The sequence below is a fragment of the Lepidochelys kempii genome, chromosome 21, assembly GCF_965140265.1.
Source record: "Lepidochelys kempii isolate rLepKem1 chromosome 21, rLepKem1.hap2, whole genome shotgun sequence".
Lineage (NCBI taxonomy): Eukaryota > Metazoa > Chordata > Testudines > Cheloniidae > Lepidochelys > Lepidochelys kempii.
Window position 1 is genome coordinate 14,663,465 of NC_133276.1, and position 19,640 is coordinate 14,683,104.

General features: G+C 53.8%; 1 protein-coding gene across 4 annotated transcripts in view; it reads right to left on the bottom strand.

Annotated features, from left to right (window-relative positions):
• Window positions 1-19,640, bottom strand: part of LGR6 (leucine rich repeat containing G protein-coupled receptor 6) — a 205,712-nt gene that overhangs the window by 20,660 nt on the left and 165,412 nt on the right. For all 4 annotated transcript variants that reach the window (XM_073320016.1, XM_073320018.1, XM_073320017.1 and 1 more), the window contains exons 7-15: window positions 15,340-15,408; window positions 12,436-12,507; window positions 11,100-11,171; window positions 9,869-9,937; window positions 9,020-9,091; window positions 5,890-5,955; window positions 3,840-3,911; window positions 2,424-2,495; window positions 291-416 (exon numbers count right to left, since the gene is read on the bottom strand). In XM_073320016.1, the coding sequence (XP_073176117.1) occupies window positions 291-416; window positions 2,424-2,495; window positions 3,840-3,911; window positions 5,890-5,955; window positions 9,020-9,091; window positions 9,869-9,937; window positions 11,100-11,171; window positions 12,436-12,507; window positions 15,340-15,408 (690 nt within the window). The remainder of the gene's footprint in view (window positions 1-290; window positions 417-2,423; window positions 2,496-3,839; window positions 3,912-5,889; window positions 5,956-9,019; window positions 9,092-9,868; window positions 9,938-11,099; window positions 11,172-12,435; window positions 12,508-15,339; window positions 15,409-19,640) is intronic.

Sequence of the window (19,640 nt, forward strand, 5' to 3'; positions counted from 1 at the left end):
CATGCTCCTTGCTTCACGAGCTCCGCTTGTGTGTGTGTGTTTGGCGGATGTGAGCAATGGGACGTTAAGCGGAACATCAGTTTCCCACGGAAGGCTTGGAAGGATGGATGCGGAGTGTTAGCAAGAAACCGGGCTTTCTCGACCTGCCGGCCAGGAGGAATGGCAGGAAAATGTCCAGTAAACAAGGAGAGCAGGCGTCTGATTGAAATAAACAAATAAAGGCCCATTGGCGAGACCCACTTGGAGCTCGGAGGATAAAGGTGAACCGGGCACCCAGAGCAAAACCATACCTCATCTTAGGGAAGCTTTCTTTGCTGAAGGGCTCAGACAGCGCTGGGTTGCCTTGGAGCTTCAGATGGGTCAGTCCACCCAAACCATCCAGCGGCAGGGTGACCAGCTGGTTGTTGGTCAAATCTCTGTTGTAGTGAAAGGAAGGAAGAGCAGCAGGATTAGGGTTTTGCTGATCAGAGGTGTGTTAACCGAGAGAGGCTAGACAGCTTGGCAGATGGCCCATGGTCATCTTGACCTGGTGGATGTCCAAAATATGATACAGAAATGGAGAGGGCAGGAAGTGTTGCTGGGCGCTGACTGGGGGCCAGTCCCAATTTGGGGATGAATGAAAAGATACAGCAATCATTAGGGGAGTGCCATCTCCAGGGGTGCTGGAATGGGGGGGCCGAGGGGCCATGGCTCTCCCACTTGTTGAAAGTGGACAGGCCTGGGCCGTCCCCTTTTCGCCACGGGCCCTGCCCCTGCCCCTCCTCTTCCCCCTGAGGCCCTGCTCCCCCGCCAGGCCAGAAGCTGGAGCCAGGTCGGGGTAAGAGCTGTGTGGGCAGCTGTGGTGAGCTGTGGACCCTCCACCTGCTCTGGTTGGGAGAGCTGGGGGGGCGGGGATATGGGCCAGGGGCTGCTCCCAGGCCCCCCCATCCCAGGCAAGTGGAGAGGCCCAGGCTTCTCGGTTCAGCTCCAGCTTCTGGCTTGGCCAGGGGGCGGGGCCACAGAGGGGGCGGGGCCTTGTTGCCTCCCGCTATTACAAAGACTCTGTCGCTGCTGGCCATCGCTGTAAACTCTACTTCGGTTTTCTGCCTTGCTCTTGTAATCACGGGATTAGAATGTCCTGATCTGCTCCCTCACTCCCACCATCCGTCATGCCCCATTTTCTTGAGGTCTTTTAAAATCAGCCGATTTTCTGGGCTTAGGTCTTGGAAGGCCAATTAGTGGGGCAAAGCACTGTCTCTGCAATTTTCCACATGGCATCAAAAGTAGGGTCTTATCCCTGATTGCAATCACGTACGCAGCTTGCTGACGCCTGCCCATTCATTAGCTTTGGCGATTTGTTCATCCCTTATCAGCTACAGCATAGACAGCCGCAGCCCAAGTGTACTCATCCTGCCCTGCTAACGTGCCTCAGTCCTGACCTAGGGTAAGACTTTGCCTCAGCTCTCTAGTGCAGGGGTCAGAGCGTGTCCCAGTCAAACTCAGCCCTTGGCTCCCAGCAATTCTGGGGACTGGATACCTGTCCGTTAGCAACAGAGACCAATGGATCCTGGCACGTAAACTACTGAATGGTCACCAGACGATGATGACTCTGAATCGATACCCATCCCCTGCTACGTTTAAACTGGCGAGCCAGGGCTAGCTTCACGGCAGGATCATGGCAGGGAAGAAGGCCGGCTATGAAGAGGAAGGCCCCAGATCCTCAAAGGTATTTAGGATCCTAACTCCCATCGAAAGCAACCCTTGAGGAGCGGGGCCTAAGACCCGTGTTGATATAGCATCCACTCTGCTCATTAGCAAAAGGCATCTAGGGAAAATATGGACCCCATGGGAGGTAAATGGGCAGGGACCTTGAGGGTTTATACCTATCTCTGCAGCATGGGGTGCGGGTCACTTGCTATGATCATCTGAGTGTCTCACCAAATCCAATCCCTGCCACTGTAGGCCTTGGGCACTGGTGAACCTTGGTCCCTCCTGTTCTCTGCCCGTGGCATGTAACAGTTTAGTCCCCTGAGGGCAGTAATGCCTTGTTTTAATTCTGGTTGTGGAGCTTGGGGTGGAGGCGGCTGGGTGGTGTTTAAGGGTGTGTGATTCACAGGTCAGACTGGATGATCTGTGTGTCCCTTCCAGCCTTAAACTCTGTGACTCTGTAGCTTCAAGATTTCACTTGAGAGGCACTCTCAGTTGCATGTGTTTGCATTAGCTCGACACCCATCATGCGGGGCCCACCGAGCCATCCTGTCTGCCAGTCTGTCTGTGTAGGCATTTATACCACACTCATCACTGGTGTGTGTGAGCATCTTTGCCCGGCCTCACTTTCTGCGAGGGAACCTGAGAAATTGTTGCAATTATGTTGCACAAAATTATGCAATTTCACAACTGCACTTTCCTTGTCCCACTGCAGGAGTAATCTCGAAGCAACTTACAGCTTGGTGAGCGAGCGCAGGGTCGCAAAGGCCTCTGGATGAATCGACTGGATGTAATTCCAACTCAGGTCTCTGCAAAGCAAGTACCTGGCGGTGAGGGTGGCTGAGGAGAATGGTGGGGTGCCTGTGAATGGGGAAGCTATCGAGATTGGTAGGCCAAGATGTGAAACGCAGCCACTACCCATCCAAATCTCAATGTCCAAGCTCCCCTGGTTCTCACCACGCTCTGGGGAGACCTCTCTCTTACTGAGGAAGGCCAAATTCTCATCAGCCCTGAACGGATCCCCAGTAAAACCTCCTGAGTCCCCTCCACTGGTGTGTGTGTTCTCCTTTTCCTCTCCCATGTCTCTTCTTCCCTCCCCCCATCCTCCCCCAGGCTGCTGGGACTCTGGGCGTTATCATTGACTGTCCCGGGCTCTCTCTTAGTGGGGAAGCCATCCAAAATCAAGCTAGGCTAGATCCGTACCCCCTGGAGTTTTGGAATCCAGCTCTGTTAGCGCAAAGGCTGCACAGCCCCTGTCAGGGCACAAGTTGGCTGGCCCCTGAGGAAAGATTCCTCTTGGGTTTCTTTCTGCAAGTTTGGGGACTTTTGCATTGAAATACTAAACTCCGAGGTACTGACAGTTCATGGCTTCCCCATAGTGCCAAAGCAGCAGGCTACTGGCCCAGATACCCTCTGCTCCCGGTACAGTGACACTGCAGGGAGGTTCCCAGGAATGGGCAAGCAGGGCCCGAATCTGTAGGGATTGGGTGTGCAAGTGTGTGTGAAGTGCTGGTGTGTACGCATTAGCATGCATGGTGCGAATGGATGTGGTTAGGGGGCAGTTGTGTGTCCATGTGAGTTTGTGCGTGTGTAGTTGGTACACGCGGGACATAGTGAGTGAATGTGTGTGGTGTACAGCACCTGTGTGCAGCTGGTAGGTGTAGTCAGTAGTGCGTAAGTGTGCGTGGTTAGTAGGTGTGAGGTGTAGCGTCTGTGCGTTTGTGTAGTTAGTACAGGTGTGGCATAGCGTGCATGTGTTTGTGTGTGGTTAGCATGCGAGGTGTGTATATGTTTCTGTGGGGTTAATATGTGCGGTTAGTGTACGTGACGTGTGTACGGGGGGGGTCTGTGTGTTCGTGGTGCACACGTGCACATATCAGAGTGTGTGTTTTCTGCACCGTGCTGCATCCACTTCCACGCACGGCCATGAGCTGCAGCCAGCCGCTGCCAGAGCCAGCGCAGTCCATGAGTTCTCTGCCCCGCGGCCCCTCGCTTCCCCTGGGCACCCAGGAACCTAGCAGTGCAAGCAAAGCTTTCAGGGCTGGGACTGCGTGAGCACCTTGCACAAACCTGGCAGTGAGCCCACGGTTCCCCTCCCCCCCAACAAAGAGCCCCGCGGTTCCCAGTGCCGGCGGAGCCGGAGCCGGACTCACATGGAGCGGAGGGCCACGAGCTGCCCGAAGGTGTCTGCTCTGATTTCATGGATCCTGTTGTGCTGGAGGCCTCTGAAAAGAGAGAGGCTGGCATGAGAGAGAGGATCTCTCTGGGCCCCTGGCAGCAGAAGAAAGCTTGTCAACCCTGCTCTTATTTCAAGGGGTGAGCGGGTCAGGACACAAAGCAACCCAAACCCAGCCCTCTCCCAAGCGCCTCGCTGGGTGTCAGACAGCGCTCCCTTTCACGCACCCCCCCTCCACCGCACAGCAAAAGAACCGTCTGTCTGGACTTGTCAAAGGCTCTCGCGTTCTCAGCCTTTCCAAGCTGCTGCTCCCATTCCATGCGCCATCCCACCATGGAGCTTGGGTGCTCCACAGCCATGCAAAGCTTGGAGGTGGTGAGTCAGGACGCGCGCCCCGAATGGCTCTTTGCTATAGGGCTGGACAGTGACTGACCCTAGCGTGAGAGAGTGAGTGTGTGTGTGTGTGTTCACACACACGTGCAAGGAGCAGATGCAATCCAGCCCTTCGCAAAGAGCCATTCAGAGGTGCGCGCATTGACCCACCGTCTCCAAATCCCATGCTTTGCACCCTCTTTAAGTCTCAGCCAAGTGCCACGTGCAATCCCTGTCCCTGCACTCTCCTGAATGCAGAGACCATGCCCCTCTGGCAACCCAGGGCACAAGCCACCCAAGGGGGTGGGAAGGAATCAGGGCCAGGGCTGGAGCCACGCTGCACCGGCTTATGGAACCATACTCTCCCATGCACTCCATGAGGTGCGATCCTTCACAGAGCGCTTCTCTCCACTGCCCACAATACCAGCTAGTATTCGCAGCCCAGGCTGTCTCTAAGTCACACATTCAGAAAGGCCAGAGGAGCCATTCTGAGCATTTGCTCTGACCTGCTGCCTAATGCATATCAGAGAACCTCACCCAGGGATCCCTGCATCCAGCCCATAACTTGTGGTCGAGCTAGAGCAGTTTCTAGGTAGAGACACCCCATCTTGCTGTAAAGGCTCCAGCTGATGAAGACTGCACCGTGCCCCCTAAGGGGAATCTGGGCTTCTCAAGCAATACCACCTGTCCTGCTGTGAGCGGTGAGTGGGTGTCCTATCTTCCCTTCCTCTTGCCTAGTGAAACACATTCAAGCATCTCATCTTCTGCTGTAATGCTTTGTAGGACTCACCCTCAGCCCTCATGTCTGCCTGCTCCCCTGCCAGGTCTCTGTGCTGTTCCCGAGCATCTCTTGGTTCAGGCTGTCTGCAGACTCAGGCAGACCCCATGACATCAATTACACTCAGTTTCTATTTTCAAGGTTTTCTCCCCAACCATAAAGGCTAGACACATATCATTTTAGACAAAAGGTCCAATTGCGGAGCACAGCTCCGTGGCAAGTGGGTGCATTCCACAGCCAGTTCTGCAGCTGTAGAATCGCAGGATACCTGGGCCCAAGGCACATTCAATGGAATATAGGTACCTAACTTGCTTAGGCGCTTTTGAAAATCCAAACCTTAGCTACCATGGTGATAGGCGTCCTATTAATGCCATCAGCTGGAATAGATCAGGGGATGCTCAGATGGGGAATTAAACTTTGTATGAAGGTAAAGCAGAGCTCAATGCAATCAAGCCCTTCTTTCTCCTCTTGGGGCTGGGATCTCTCCAGAGAAAGCTCCTTGTGGGGTAAGTTCTTTGGGGCAGGGAGCAGCTCCTTGTTCTATGTTTGTACAGCCCCTAGCACAACGGGCCTTGGTCCATGGCTGGGGCGACTATTCCACATAATAATACAAATTCTCAGTGCTTCCTGGATGGTGCTGGGCCCTTAGCACAGCCTCTCTCTTGCTTATTTCAGGGGATCTGGGTCCAGTGAACTGAACTTTTTACCCCCAGCATGGATTTGAGTCCTGGCAAAAGCCCGGCTGAGTTTTTATCTCCTTGGAACTGGATCTCCCATGCCTTGCTCAGTCCCACCTCAGAGCTAGGATCACCTCACTATCACCAAGAGGGCCCCTGTCCCCGAACCAAGCTTTGAATGAAGGAATTTCTTGACTCACATTTCTTCCAGCTGCTGGCACCTGTGGAAACTGGGCAGCTCCTCGATTTGATTGTGCGAGAGTTCGCTGTGGGAAAGGAATGCCACAGACATGGCAGGAGATTAAGAGCAAAGCAAGCCATCCTGAGAGCATTCTTGGAAAGCAGATATTGCGAAGGAGGGGAGTGGACTGACCTCGGGCCGTGCAGCTGGGGAAAGCAGGAAACCCCAGCACAGAGGCATATCCGCTCAGCGCACACCTGACACTTGGCACTGATTTCCTCCTTCATTTCCTTGCATTATGCACGGATTGCTCAATGGCTCACCGGCTAACCCAGCCCCAGCACAGCTCCATCAATCCCAGCCACATGCGAGCCACTTCTACCGCTGGGGACTGGCTTCTCTTGAGGGGAAGGGCTGCGCAGCTCATAGACTCATAGAATATCAGGGTTGGAAGGGACCTCAGGAGGTCATCTAGTCCAACCCCCTGCTCAAAGCAGGACCAATCCCCAATTTTTGCCCCAGATCCCTAAATGGCCCCCTCAAGGATTGAACTCACAACCCTGGGTTTAGCAGGCCAATGCTCAAACCACTGAGCTATCCCTCTCCCCACCCAGCCCCCGCCACAGGGACTTGTGCATGTCAAGGCTCCCCTCCTGCCCCTGTGGATGGATGAGCACTGCAGATGCACTTTCAGAGGCCAGGAGACATGTTAGCTCACAGGGTAGTCGGGATGGTGGTGGTGCCTGTTCTCCTCCCTGGCACTGCACGTGCAACGAGCTGCACCATCGGCCTGATCCTGGTGTTTAGCCCTTCTCTTGGAAGACGCCATGTTCAGTGTTTCATTACAGCCAGTGCAGGATGTTCCTGCCTGTCAGCTGCAGCTCCCCCATCCCAGGGGGGGGTTAAAACATGACCCCCCCCCAAGTCCTTGCTGTGCCATCTGTGCCCCACACTGCACCAGTGAACAAGCGTTTGTCCACAACTTTGGGGGGAGGGATAGCTCAGTGGTTTGAGGATGGGCCTGCTAAACCCAGGCTTGTGAGCTCAATCCTTGAGGGGGCCATTTAGGGATCTGCAGCAAAAATTGGGGATTGGTCCTGCTTTGAGCAGGGGGTTGGACTAGATACCTCCTGAGGTCCCTTTCAACCCTGATATTCTATAAACCTCCCACCCCCCCCTCACAACTGTTAGTCCTTATACTTTGTATTTCTATGGCACCATCCAGCTCAGAATCTTAAAGCACTTTACAAACATTAACTATGCCTCCTGTGAGCTACTGTCCCCACTGTACAGGTGGGGAAACTGAGGCATAGAGTGATGAAGTGACTTGCCCAGGGATGTACAGTCAGTGACAGAGCCAGGCACAAAGTCCCTGAGTCCTGACTCCTAGCAGGTTCAATTCTTACTTCAGCCACAGGCTTCCAGTGTGACCTTGGGGCAGTCCTAGAATCATAGAATCATAGAATATCAAGGTTGGAAGGGACCTCAGGAGGTCATCTAGTCCCACCCCCTGCTCAAAGCAGGACCAACCCCAACTAAATCATCCCAGCCAGGGCTTTGTCAAGCCTGACCTTAAAAACCTCTAAGGAAGAAGATTCCACCACCTCCCTAAGGAACCCATTCCAGTGCTTCACCACCCTCCAACTGAAAAAGTTTTCCTAAAGAGTCACTTAGATGGGGCCTCAGTTCCCGATCTGTACAATGGGGCTAATACCGCTGTCCTGCGTCACAGGGATGTGTGACGATAAATACATTAAAGATTGTGAGGTGCTCAGATACCACGGCGATGGGGGCCAGAGAAGTACCTTAGAGAGAGATCTAGTCTCCTGCTTTAACCACTAGACCACGCTACCACGCCACACAGACATTGACCCTTGCTTTTGCCTGACCTGCGATCACTATAAAAAAGGTATATTTTTAATAGTCATTCTGTCTCCCATCAATAATGAATCGAATTAACGCTCTCAGGCCGAGAAAAGGCACAAGGGAAAATATGAGAGAAAGAGGCAAAACCATCCAGTTCACAGAGGAGAGGAAAGCATGACTGGTAAAGCAGGTCAAAAAAATTCCACCCAAACAGTTTTTCAACTGAAAGTGCGGTTTTGACTAAATGAAAATTTTCACAAAAAGTCTCTGCTTTCCATGGACAGTTTGGAACCCTTTTTTAAAAAAAAAAAAAATCCCCAAATACCCGAAGACTGAAACAATTTGGCCAAAACCTAATTTTTTTGATTCCGAATTGCTACCCCGGTGCCTCCTGGAAGTTTGAGGTCAATTGCCTGATGCTCCCATTCTCCTCTGTGATCTGTGTTTCCTTGCCAGACTAGGTCTCCCGAAGTTCACCCTAGCCAGGGTCTCCCAGGATACACCACAGCGGCTCAACAAGAAAGGAGACCAGGGTGCATCATGGAAAATGTAGTCTGGCCGAAGAGACCGGCCCATAGAGGAGAACAGCATCAGCACTACAGTCCCATGTGGCACCTTGGCAGCATTTCCAAATCAAATTTTAATTTTTTTTTTGTCAACCTTTTTTCCACTGAATATGTTCAGTTTTCAATTTTTTTTGCCAAAAAGTTGACGTTTTCCATGGGGAAAAAACCCCCCACTTTCCAACCAGCTCTGGTGATCACATCAGGAAAGACTTACGGACAGATCCCCCTCTCATGGACACCAGTGTCACACCGTTGCTGGGGTCACGTCTGATTTACACCAGGTAAGCGAGAGGTGACTCAGGCCCAGACACCCTTAATCAGTGGTGCATTGCAGGCACACAGGGGGAGGCCTTGCTCCGCCAGGCGTTGTGGCTTTTGGGGCTCAGAGACCTGGGTTTGTTTGGTGCAATGCCTTGGGCAAAGCGGGTAGGATTCCCCCCAGCCCTGCAGTTGGTGTGCCATTGGCACCTGGGCAAAGCAGGGGCAAGACATGGCCATGCTGACTTGGTAGCACTTCGCACCCGCTCCACTCCGGCCTGACACTGGGGCGAATAGCACACAAAGCCACAGAGCAGAGAGAAGTCAATCCCAGCGGGTGTCTTATTAGCTAATGTCCCGGAGCCCAGAGCTGCCTCACTGGGCGCTGTGCTGGGATCAGACAAGCAAACCAAAGAATGGGGCAGTGAAATCCGGTGGAGAAGCGCGTGAGTTACTCACAGGACTCGGAGGCTGGGCAGCTGCTGGCACATTCCTCTGGGAAGCAAACGGATCCCTGCCCGGGTCAAGGTCCTGGGGGCGTGAAGGAGACAGAAGGGGCGACTGAGAAGCTGGCATGCAGAGAGCCCAGCCCTCGCTGAGGGAGGACAGAGCAAATGAAAGAGCAAAGCACATGGTGAGAAATTAAAGGTGACTTGGTAAGAGGGAGGAAGGACCCTGCACTGGGCTGGGGGAAGGGAGGGATGAGTTCAACATGCCCCGTGGCTCACGGATTGCTTGGTTCTACACCCAATCTGCCAATGGGCTTCTCCTTGGAGACTGTGGAAGGGGAATGTGCTGGTCCCACAGACATCCCCAGAGCACCCTCCATCCGGGGATCAGGGCTGTGCTCTGCCACTGGGGTTGGTAGTGGGGGAATCTGAGGCCCTGCGGAAACGGTGGGAGGTTCTGCAGTGTCAGCAGGGTCTCTGTCCGTGGAGCTCTCCGATCTGCCGCAGATACCCCCCTTCCCCAGGGGAATGACGTGGTAGCACTGGGACTGAACGGTTGGTGCGGGATATGATTTCTGGAGGACCATGTGCGTAGCTGGCTTCACAGACCAAGTCGGGGGGAGGTAGCGAGCCAGAGACCACAGTGGCAAAGAGACACGTGGAGGGCAAAGGTGGGGGACTCCAGGAGGAGCTATGGGGAGCAGCCGCAGAGAGGAGCCTCCAGGATAGGCAGTGGAGTTTCCCGTGGCGTCTAAGACCCTGCACTGCAGAGCTTGGTAAACGCTCTCTCCTCCAAGCCCGTGCCCAAGCCCGGAAGGAACACCACGAGGAACGAGGAAGAGGGCGACTTGCCACTCACAGAATTTCGAGGCTGGTGGTTCCTTTAAGGTCTGGGAATTCTCTGATGTCTGTTGCTCCGTTCAGTGACCTGCAGAGAAGGATGGACAAGCTCAGGGGGGGTGGTATGGAAGATGGGCAGAGCAAACTGGAAGGAGCGAGGGCAGGTGCTGGAGCTTCCGAATCCCCCCTTCTCCCAAAAGCTTTGGCAGCTGACAAGCGGTGGCCCAAGCCTAGCTAGGAAGGTGGGAAGCACTGCCATGCCGGACAACACCTCTCCCAGGAGCGTGTCACTGCTGGCTGGGGTGTGGAGCAGGGCACAGATGCATTGAACCAGGGACTCGGGCGTTTACCCCCCAGGAAACTTGGCAGGGTCCCACCCACCCCCTCCAAACCCTGACATTCTTGGCAAATTGCTTCCAACAACAACAAAATGATGGTAGGGGATCGCCTCCAAGCTCCCTGGTGCCTTTATCTCAGGGAGCTAAAGAACGCTGCGTGGTTCTTGTTAGAAGTTATTTTATTAGCTGGAGCATATAACTATGCACCCAGTGGCTTTATGAGGCTTGTAAAGAGAGCACGTCTGAGGTTACCTCTGCCATGGGCCCATCTGCCGTGCACCAACAGAGGAGGATTGGCTGCAAAACACCCCATGTGCAGGCCTGGCTGGTCAAGAAGATGCACCACACAATGGCAAGTGGCGCCAGAGGAGATGCAGGCTAATGCCTGTCAGTGCGTTTCCAGTTGTGACACACTGCTATGGCAATGCATTACTGTGTGTCTGTTCTGTGAGCAGCTGTCCCCGTGAAGCCTCTGCCTGGCAGCATGGTATTGCCAGGGCTGGGCAGTGCTGCACAGTGGTGTGAGACTCGGCGCACGGAGAATGCAGCAAGTTAAGGAGCATCTGCGGCTCAAGCGGGGCCGTGGCAGGAAGCACACCGATGTCTGGTGAGTGGGATGGTTCTCCAGAGAGGTGCAGGGACACCGCAGAGTCCTGGGGGGCTAGCACCCAGGCCCTGCCATGCTTGCAGTGAGAAAGGAGGCCCCTCTCAGAACGGTTGCTCTGAGCGACTGCGGACACCTGGGTCATTAACATGGGCCATGCAGAGCTCTGCCAAGATCCCCTGGTGAAGGTACTTCCAGACACGAGGGCTTGGACAGCAAAGGGGGATGGAAGACGCTCAGTCTGCTGGCCCCGGAAGCTTGGATTGCCAATTGTATTACCTCTCTAAGGACCTGAGTGATGAACTTACAGAGTGTGCAGCTTTGACAAGAACTGGAATGCGGACTGTCCAACAAACTGGATGGGATTGTCATAAAAATGGCTGCAAAGGAGACAAATACCCAGCTTAGGTCACCCTGTGCGGACTGGAGGAGATGCTAGCATTAGTCCAAAGCAGCGGAAGCGACTAGGAATGAGCTATGCAAGAGATTCTGGCATCCTCATGGTGAGCCCACCTGCTCCAGATCATTCCTGCCTATGCTACAGGCTCCAACCCAGGCTGGGCATTGAAGGGAGGCCCCGGGGTAAGCGCTCTGCAGCCCTGGCTTTGCCTGCTGGGCTGCAGGTGCCTCCATGAAGTCCCATCACTGCTCTGAGCCACGACTGGAAGGTGCATGGCGCAATGGAGCTGCTCCCCTGTTAAATCAAACTGCTGTGCGTGCCACGTAGAACGGGGCTGAGGGTCGCGTTGTTTGGCTCTGATTGTATTTTCCCATCCCTCAGAGCGGAGCAGTGCCCCGTGTCACCCGCTGTCCCCTCCACCGCCAGAAGGTGGGATTCCCCCGTGTGACGTACAGCATCAGCCCGTCAGAGCTTCCACCAATTCATCGCCAAAAGTGGGGTGGGGAAACCAGAGGGAGGAAGTGCCTGGAAAACCTGCAGGGTAGGACAGGAGTGGTGCCGGCAGCCCTCTGCATCCTACCCATGGGCCTTCACACCCCACTGGGTCTGGGGTGGTGATCGTGGCCTGCTGAACTGGCTTGGCTCAGCTCTCCCTAGCCGCGTCCCAGGCTCGCAGCTACAGCTACTACAAACAAGTTCCAAGCATGGGCTCTAAGCATCACCGTGGGCTAACATCTGGGCAGGCATGGAGAAACCCCTCCACCGCTGTGTGTTACACACAGCAATACCACTGCTGTATAAATGATCTGTTTATCTCTCCGCCGCTCTAAGGGCTTCATGTGAGACTGGAGCCATCAGAGCTGGGGTTGGTGGGACACATGGGAAAAAGAGGGGGTCAGAGGACAGGAGGGAGGGGGAGGCATAGCTCAGTGGTTTGAGCACTGGCCTGCTAAACCCAGGGTTGTGAGCTCAGTCCTTGAGGGGGCCATTTAGGGATCTGGGGCAAAAATTGGGGACTGGTCCTGCTTTGAGCAGGGGGTTGGACTACATGACCTCCTGAGGTCTCTTCCAACCCTGATATTCTATGAGGGGAAGAACTAAGAGACAAACCTTCATCTTACATTAGGGTCCTTCTTTCATCACATCCCACCCTCCGCAGCACATGCATGTCAGATTACGACCCTGGGAAATGATGGAGATCCCCTGTATAGAATGAAGTAGGAAAGCTGGTTCACATTGCTTACATGGTTTGGAGTAAAGGATTCCCAACAAATGCCTTCTCTGGAATAGCCTTTATGTTGTTGTTATGGAAGCCCCTGTTGGAAGAGAAAGGCCAGGTTGTGACTGGGTCAGAAGATGGGAAAGGAAAACCCCTTAAAAGAGGTAGAGGATTTGAAACACAGAGGGGATGCACAGAGTTATAGATTCTGAGGCCAGAAGGGACCATTGCGATCATCTCACCTGACATAGGTCAGAGAACGTCCCTACTATGATCCCTAGAGCAGAGCTTTTAGAAAGACACCCCATCTCGATTTAAAAATGGCTGCTGATGGAGACTCCACCATGACCCTTAGGATGGGGTAAGAGCCTTAGACATGGTCCATACTTAAAATTAGATTGACCTCACTGTGCCGCTCAGGGCTGTGCAAAATTTTGCACCGAGTGCTGGTTGTGTAGCTGCGGCTAGCTGATGGAAGAATTCTTCTGTCAGCTGAGCTACCCCCTTCTCGGATGATGGGGATTAGCTCCATCAAGGGAAAACCCCTTCTGTTAACGCAGGGTGCTCCAGGGGCCCAGCTGTAGTGCAGACTCACCTGTAGACTGTCTCACCCGTAATGACACTGAAATGAATGTAGAAGGCGCATCATCGACTGCCCTGCTCCATCAGACCTGGGGCCTGGTTGGCCTAGCCCCGCTCAGGTTGAGTAGCATGGCCTGCCAGGAATAGCACCACTGAAGACAGTGGGATTACTCCTGGATCAAGGGGGCTGTTAAATATAGGGAAGAGTGTCCGATTCTGGGAGCACAATGAAAGGAATGGGCCCATTTTATGCCACCTTATCTAGCCAAGGATTTTAGGTTCTTTAAAAAGTCTCACCATTACGTCTGCCCAACTTTTAACTACGTTTGCAGCCTGTTCGTGGGACGACTGGCTTGATGCAGGGCTGGCCATAGCACTTCCTGGCCATGCCCAGGAAATGGTTTGCCTCCCACCTTGTCACAGATTGGATCAAGCCCAGGAAAGACCCCTGTGATCTTCCGCTCTGCCCTCCGGCTTAACGCAAGCCAGAGACGCCCACCCAAGGAGTCCTGCGCTGAGCCCAGCGTTGTGTGGCGGAGCTAGAGCAGATCATCGAGAGGGAAACAGCCCCTGAGCGATGGTCAATCCACACATCCCTTGGGAACCCGTTTCAACGGTTAATTCCCCCTAGGTGCCTCTTGTTTCCACTCTGATTTCAGCTTCCAGCTGTTGGCTTCAGCTCTGCCTTTGGGTCTACTATGAGCAATCTTCTTCCTACCCGGACTTCTTCTTCCTACCGGGACTTCTTCTTCCTCCGGCCAAGCAAAAAAACCCTCTGTCTCCCACCCAACCCCTCCTCAAAATACTAACGGGGCTGCCTCTTGTCCCCATGCCCGCACTCTACATCACCACGAATGAGCAGCACAGCCTCAGGGTCGATAAATAACCAGGGAGCCCCAGCTCCCTGCAAAATGGGCTTGTCCCTGTCTCAGGGCCCATCCCTGGCACTTGCATGGACAATAGTTCTGCGCCCTTGTGGAGCCACTGACCAGCTAAGCTGGTGACCCTGCCAGCAGGCTGGGTTGAGCGCATACACTCCCCTTGTCCTGCCGGCCAGTGATGTGGCCACCATGGCCTCCCTGAAGCCACTCAGCGAGCAGCCCCTCTCGCCGGCCCTCCCGCACATTGGCAGGTATATGTGCAGATAGTGAGTCTGGGCATGGGTGTGACTGGTGCGGCCGAGAGGGGGCTGGCATAGCAGAGGGGCACTAGACTGTCGCAGGGGAAGACAAAGAACGGAGCGGGCGACATAGAGCAGGAGTAGGCGTGGCAGGAGGAGAGTGGGGGTGGAAGGTGCTTGGGGTAAGAGGGAGGAGAAAGGGAGGAAAAGGAAAAAAAGGGGACAATCTCACAGATCACGCTAATGGTAGGAACAGGCCGCCCCACCCTGCCACGGCTCTCGGCAGCCAAAGGTCGCTCCCAGGCCTGGTGCTGAGAGGGGCAGACACAAACATGTGATAGGCTACACAGGCGAGGTGTGTGTCCAAACAGCACAGGAAGGACCCTTGTTGTATGTTAATCGGGGATGGGCCATATTGATCCTTTCCCCGGATCCGCCAGTCAGAGGGGAGCAAGCCACGAGAAGGGTCCCATGTGCGGTGTAGACACCCAGAGTCTGTGGGTGCTAGAGGAGGCTGGAGGTGCTGCTGGGGCTGAGAACAGCAGCTACCACAGGGGGTTGCCTTATAAGCACCAGGCTAACTCCATGGGTACGCTGCCTCAATGGGCCCGATCCTGGAGGTGGACGTCAGTGAGAGTTGGGGCTCTAAACAAGTCTCAGTGGGTGAGTTGCACAGTGGGGGAGGGACTAGGGGGGGTCAGTCACAACAGCTTAGGGTCTTATCCAAACCCTACTGATGGCAACGGCGCATCTCCCACTTACAGGAGGTCCTGTAAGGGATGATCTGGTGGTTCCTTCTGGCCCTAAACTCTATGGCTGTAATGGGCTTTGGCTCGGGTCCTTAGCCAGGCCTACCAGGAGGCCGAGGCCAGTCAGCGCTGGGGAGCTGCGAGGCCGGGGGGAGTGCGCCTCCTCGTCTCCCGGCTCCATGTGGGCTCTCCTTGGTGGTCCCCCCACCCTGCATTCTGCCAGAGGCCACATCTGTTTAAACTCATCACCGTTGGCCGGCTGGTGTCATGACTTCTAGAAATGCTCTTTCCACGCTAATGAGGCCCCGTGAAGCATGTGTTGCCACGGTGGGGTGGAATGAGCTATTTTAATGGGGATCGCAGAGACGGTAGGGAGGAGTTTGGAGGCTGCTCTCCCCAGCTCAGGCCATGCGTGGCCCTTTATGGGTTACTATCTTGTCGACAATTCAGTTGGAATGCAGTAAATAAGAAATCTCACAGCTCCTGTAGCCGGCCTAGCGTCCTGATGGCTACCGGGAATTCCAGCAGCTTGTTATAGTTCAGGTCCCTGAAAGAAAGAGAGGGAAAGCATTCATTAAGGCCGCTGTAGGAGCTCAGCGGAGCATGTCCGTGCTCTGAAGGGATGGAAACTTGGTTATTAAGCATCAGAGATGGCTGTTTCCAGCTGTGCTGATCCAGCCACCAACGTCTGGAAACAACACACATTCCTGCCACAGGAATATTCCCAGCTAGGGGCATTGTCAGGCATGGGCCAGACCGGGCTCTGGCTGCCTAGAAGATGTGACTGTCTGGAATCCTCAGCCTCTCACCCCCGACCCCACAACAGTCCTCAGCGTTGGCCCGAGTTGGGCTCATTCACTATCTTCACTTTGTCCGCCCCCCACCCTGGAGTCTCACTCTCACATACTATTGTAGTTATAGACATTTGCCGCATGCCCTGGGGGGGGCCACATCTGAGCATGTTTACAAAAACAAGATACAAACAGCAGCTGCCGTTCCATGGGCCTCGGGGAAGGGCCACCGCTCTGATCCCCATCTCCCAGCCACCAAATGTGGCGTGCAAGAAGGAGGAGGGGATTCCAGAACAGGGGGCTGCCCAGCGGGAACGCTCTGCCGCTCGCCCCCAGGTGCTCAGCCCAGCTAGCTGTAGCTGCCCTGATGGAGCAGGCTCTGGGCATTAACTCCTGATGGTCCTGCTTTTGGGACGGGGATTGGATATCCTGGACTGAATGCAGAGGTGATGCACAAGGTTTGGACGGGGGGGGCTAGACTCCTGGGGAGCTACTGACACTTGGTGTGCACAGGAGGGGAAGTCAGTGTAACTGGCTGGCAGAGGCGCTAGAAGGAACTTACAGCAGGGGGGTGGTTTCCTTTAGCTCGCACCTTCCTACATCTTCTGGTTAGCTGCTCATCTTGCTACGCTCTCCCGACCCTCTCATCACATGAGATGCCCCATCTTACCCTCCCTGGGCATCCGAGTGGCAGTTTGAGCGGTGATGTGGGAGGGAGAGATGCAGATTAAATGGTGGCCGGTGGTTAAGACTCTAATTGGGTCTGAACTGGTGTTGCACATGTTGGGGGGGAAGGACTAAGGTATAGTCACACCAGCTTAGTGGCTGATCCAACTCTGCTGACATCAATGGAGAGTCCTGCATTGACTTCAATGGGCTTTGGCTCACTTAGACTCAGATCCATTTCATACATCTTCTGGGGACCCCTCTACCAGTCCATCCTGTCCCACCCATGCCAGGTCCATGCCCTGTTCCAACTCCCTGCTGAAGCTGAGGTTGCCTCAATCACAATGGGAAGAGAGTGGGGGTTGGGGCGGCTAGCAAAGGTGCCCAAGACAGGAGCAAATTCTGCCTCTGGAGAGGGGAGTCTGTCCTAGCATTTCAACTCTGGCAATGGGGCTTCAATGCAGTTGATACTCTCCATGGAGACGCAGTTTCACCTTGAGATGGTACAATCCAGTCCTACTGATCCCTTATGGGCCAGGGCACCAAGAGACCGCGCTGAAGGTCGCACTGAGCATTGCAAGGCATGCATATCACGGCACTCCTTTCTACTGGCAGGTAACTCAGTGAATTTTAAGAGGTGAATCCCTTGGAACATTAGAGGAATTACTGGCTCCTACAGATTACTGTGTAATTACACGTAATCATTCCCAAAGTAATTACATCAAACCTGGATTGTGGGTTACAAGACAAAAAGAACCATGAATTTACAGCAATGAGATGGTATTTGCTGCCTAATTACCTGCTAACTCCCACCCCCTGGGTCCTCACCGGGTAATTACCCTCTAATTCTCCCCTGTCCCCACCCCTACATGGTAATTACCCCATAATTCTCCTCTGAGCCGCACCCCTACATGATAATTACCCTGTAACTCCCCCCTGTTCCCGCCCCTACGTGGTAATGACCCTGTAACTCCCCCCTGGCCCTGCCCCTACATGGTAATTACCCTGCAACTCCCTCTGGCCCTGCCCCTACATGGTAATTACTCTGTAACTCCCCCCTGGCCCTGCCCCTACCTGGTAATTCCCTGTCCCAATCTAGGATATCCGGCCATCTTGTACTTGTGACAGTGACCCAAGCCTGACTCAGTGACATGGAAAAGAAAAGAATGAAAATAGCCTAAAAATTCCCTAATCCTGGCATCCTCATCCCTTCCTACAGGACACACCGCTGTCCCTGCTGCCTGTAGGCTGACCAGAAGTCCCATTTTTAAAGGGACAGTCCTTGGGGACTTTTTCTTATATAGGCGCCTATTACCGCCCACCCCCTGTCCTGTTTTTTCGCAGTTGCTATCCGGTCACCCTAGCTGCCTGAGACAATCAAGGGCCCGCGGCTGGGCTAATGCTTTCCACCTTCTTGTCATGTTTACAAGTCTATCCTGAGCTGCATGGGTAGGGATCCAACTGGACTCCCTGAAAGCTACCTACATGAACCAAGGGGAGGCTACACATGACGACGCTATCCCTAAGTCTGAACCACACTGGGTCAATTAAGAGAGCTCCCTTGTCAATGAAGGATGGGTTGGTTTGACCCATTAAAGCCGGACATTGAGCTCATGGGTCAGTATGTGTGACGGGTCAGTTTCTCCATCAAGTCTGCTCCAGGTAATCTCTCCAGGATTAAGTGGGCTGACTCTGTTGCTCATACAACTTGTTATTGGGGGTGGGGGGGAAGCATTACCTGTTATCCGACCCATGGTACTTCGCTGGCCTCTATCACCAGAGTATCTGAGCACCTCAGAGTCATTACTATATTTGCCCTCACACAGCCCCCTGCAGCAAGGCTACTGTCACCATTGCTCATACAGCGAAACTGAGGCCCAGAGCGGCAAAGGGGCTTGCCCAAGGTCACATAGGACATCTATGGCCCAGCAGGTACTGGTACCCAAGTCAACCAAATTCTATGCTAGTGCTCTAGCCAGCGGACAAGCCTACCACTCTCACTTAAACAGTTTCAGTCCACCAATAAGGGAGCTGAGCCAATACCATGTGGCTTATGTGGCCAATCACGTATCATGGAAAACAAATAGGGAGGGGTTCCCCACTGGGCAACAGACAGCACAAGGCTGAGCCACCGCTTCAGTCCTGCTCCAGCCTTTGCAGGTCCTAAGTGGTGGCTAAGCCCCTACACAGGGGTGAGTTTCACCCCCATGAGCAGCTGGTATATTTATGAGCAGTCCACAGGAGGAAAACGCTTCCCAGCAGAAACCAGGCTTGGCTCCCGGATGAGTCACTAGCAGAAAAAAGCACCTTAATTCACAGCCAATATAATTTGCAAGGAATAATTCAACAAGCTCTAATATTTGCTCCCTCTCTTGCTCTGAAATTGCATTTCCTTTCCAATATATTTCCCTCTCAGGCAGACTATTACACAGGCTCCCTTCTCTTTCATCAGCAGACTAAACATTTTGTTTGCACATCAATGTGTCTGCAAGTATGTACAGGAATCGTTCCTCCCGAATAAATACACCCTTTCTTCCCAGCACTGCAGGCATCTCCGGACTCCCCTGTCAATACTTGGCAGATACAGAGTGTATTGTATTCAGCAGATACCTCTGGGTAGACAAGCCACCCCTGTACTCTGCCATGTATTGTGCTGTGTGGGAAGCTGAAGCAGACCCAGGTGCAATTGTGTTGTTCAGACCCAGGTGCAATTGTGTTGTCTGACTGGTGGTAACCTTGGGCTGTCCGGGAGAGACGCTGGACTTTTCTAAAGGATCCTGCTATCTTTTGCCCCAGTGTTTCCCAAGAGCCTCCACCCTGGAAGAAGAAACCAATTGCATCAGCATGCAGCTCTGCTATGGGGTGTTAGCGGCCTGCCCATCTTGATGTATATGTCACCCTCGCCCCTCTGGCTGGTCCATCTCTGGGATGCACCCCACTCTGGAAAACACTGATCTACACTGAGTTCCCATCCAATTCAGTGAGACCAATAAGCAGAGAGTTATTTTCACTTCCAGGAGTCTCCCCTGCCACGTGGGACCCGTTCCCCAAGTCCTTACTCAGGCGTGGCTCATGCCTTACTTCCCTAAAAAGAGCCCACCTGTAACTATTGAGAAAAATCTCTAGACTTGACTTTCAGAGAGAAGGTCACTGGCATGGGAAACCCTGGCTGTGCTCTTGTAGGGCAAACCAGCATCCCCACTCCCCCTTGCTGGGAGTGCTGATGGGTAAGGCAACGATTTACTCACGGGTATTTTTAGTAAAAGTCACGGACAAGTCACGGGCAAGAAACAGAAAATCATGACCCATGGCCTGTCCATGA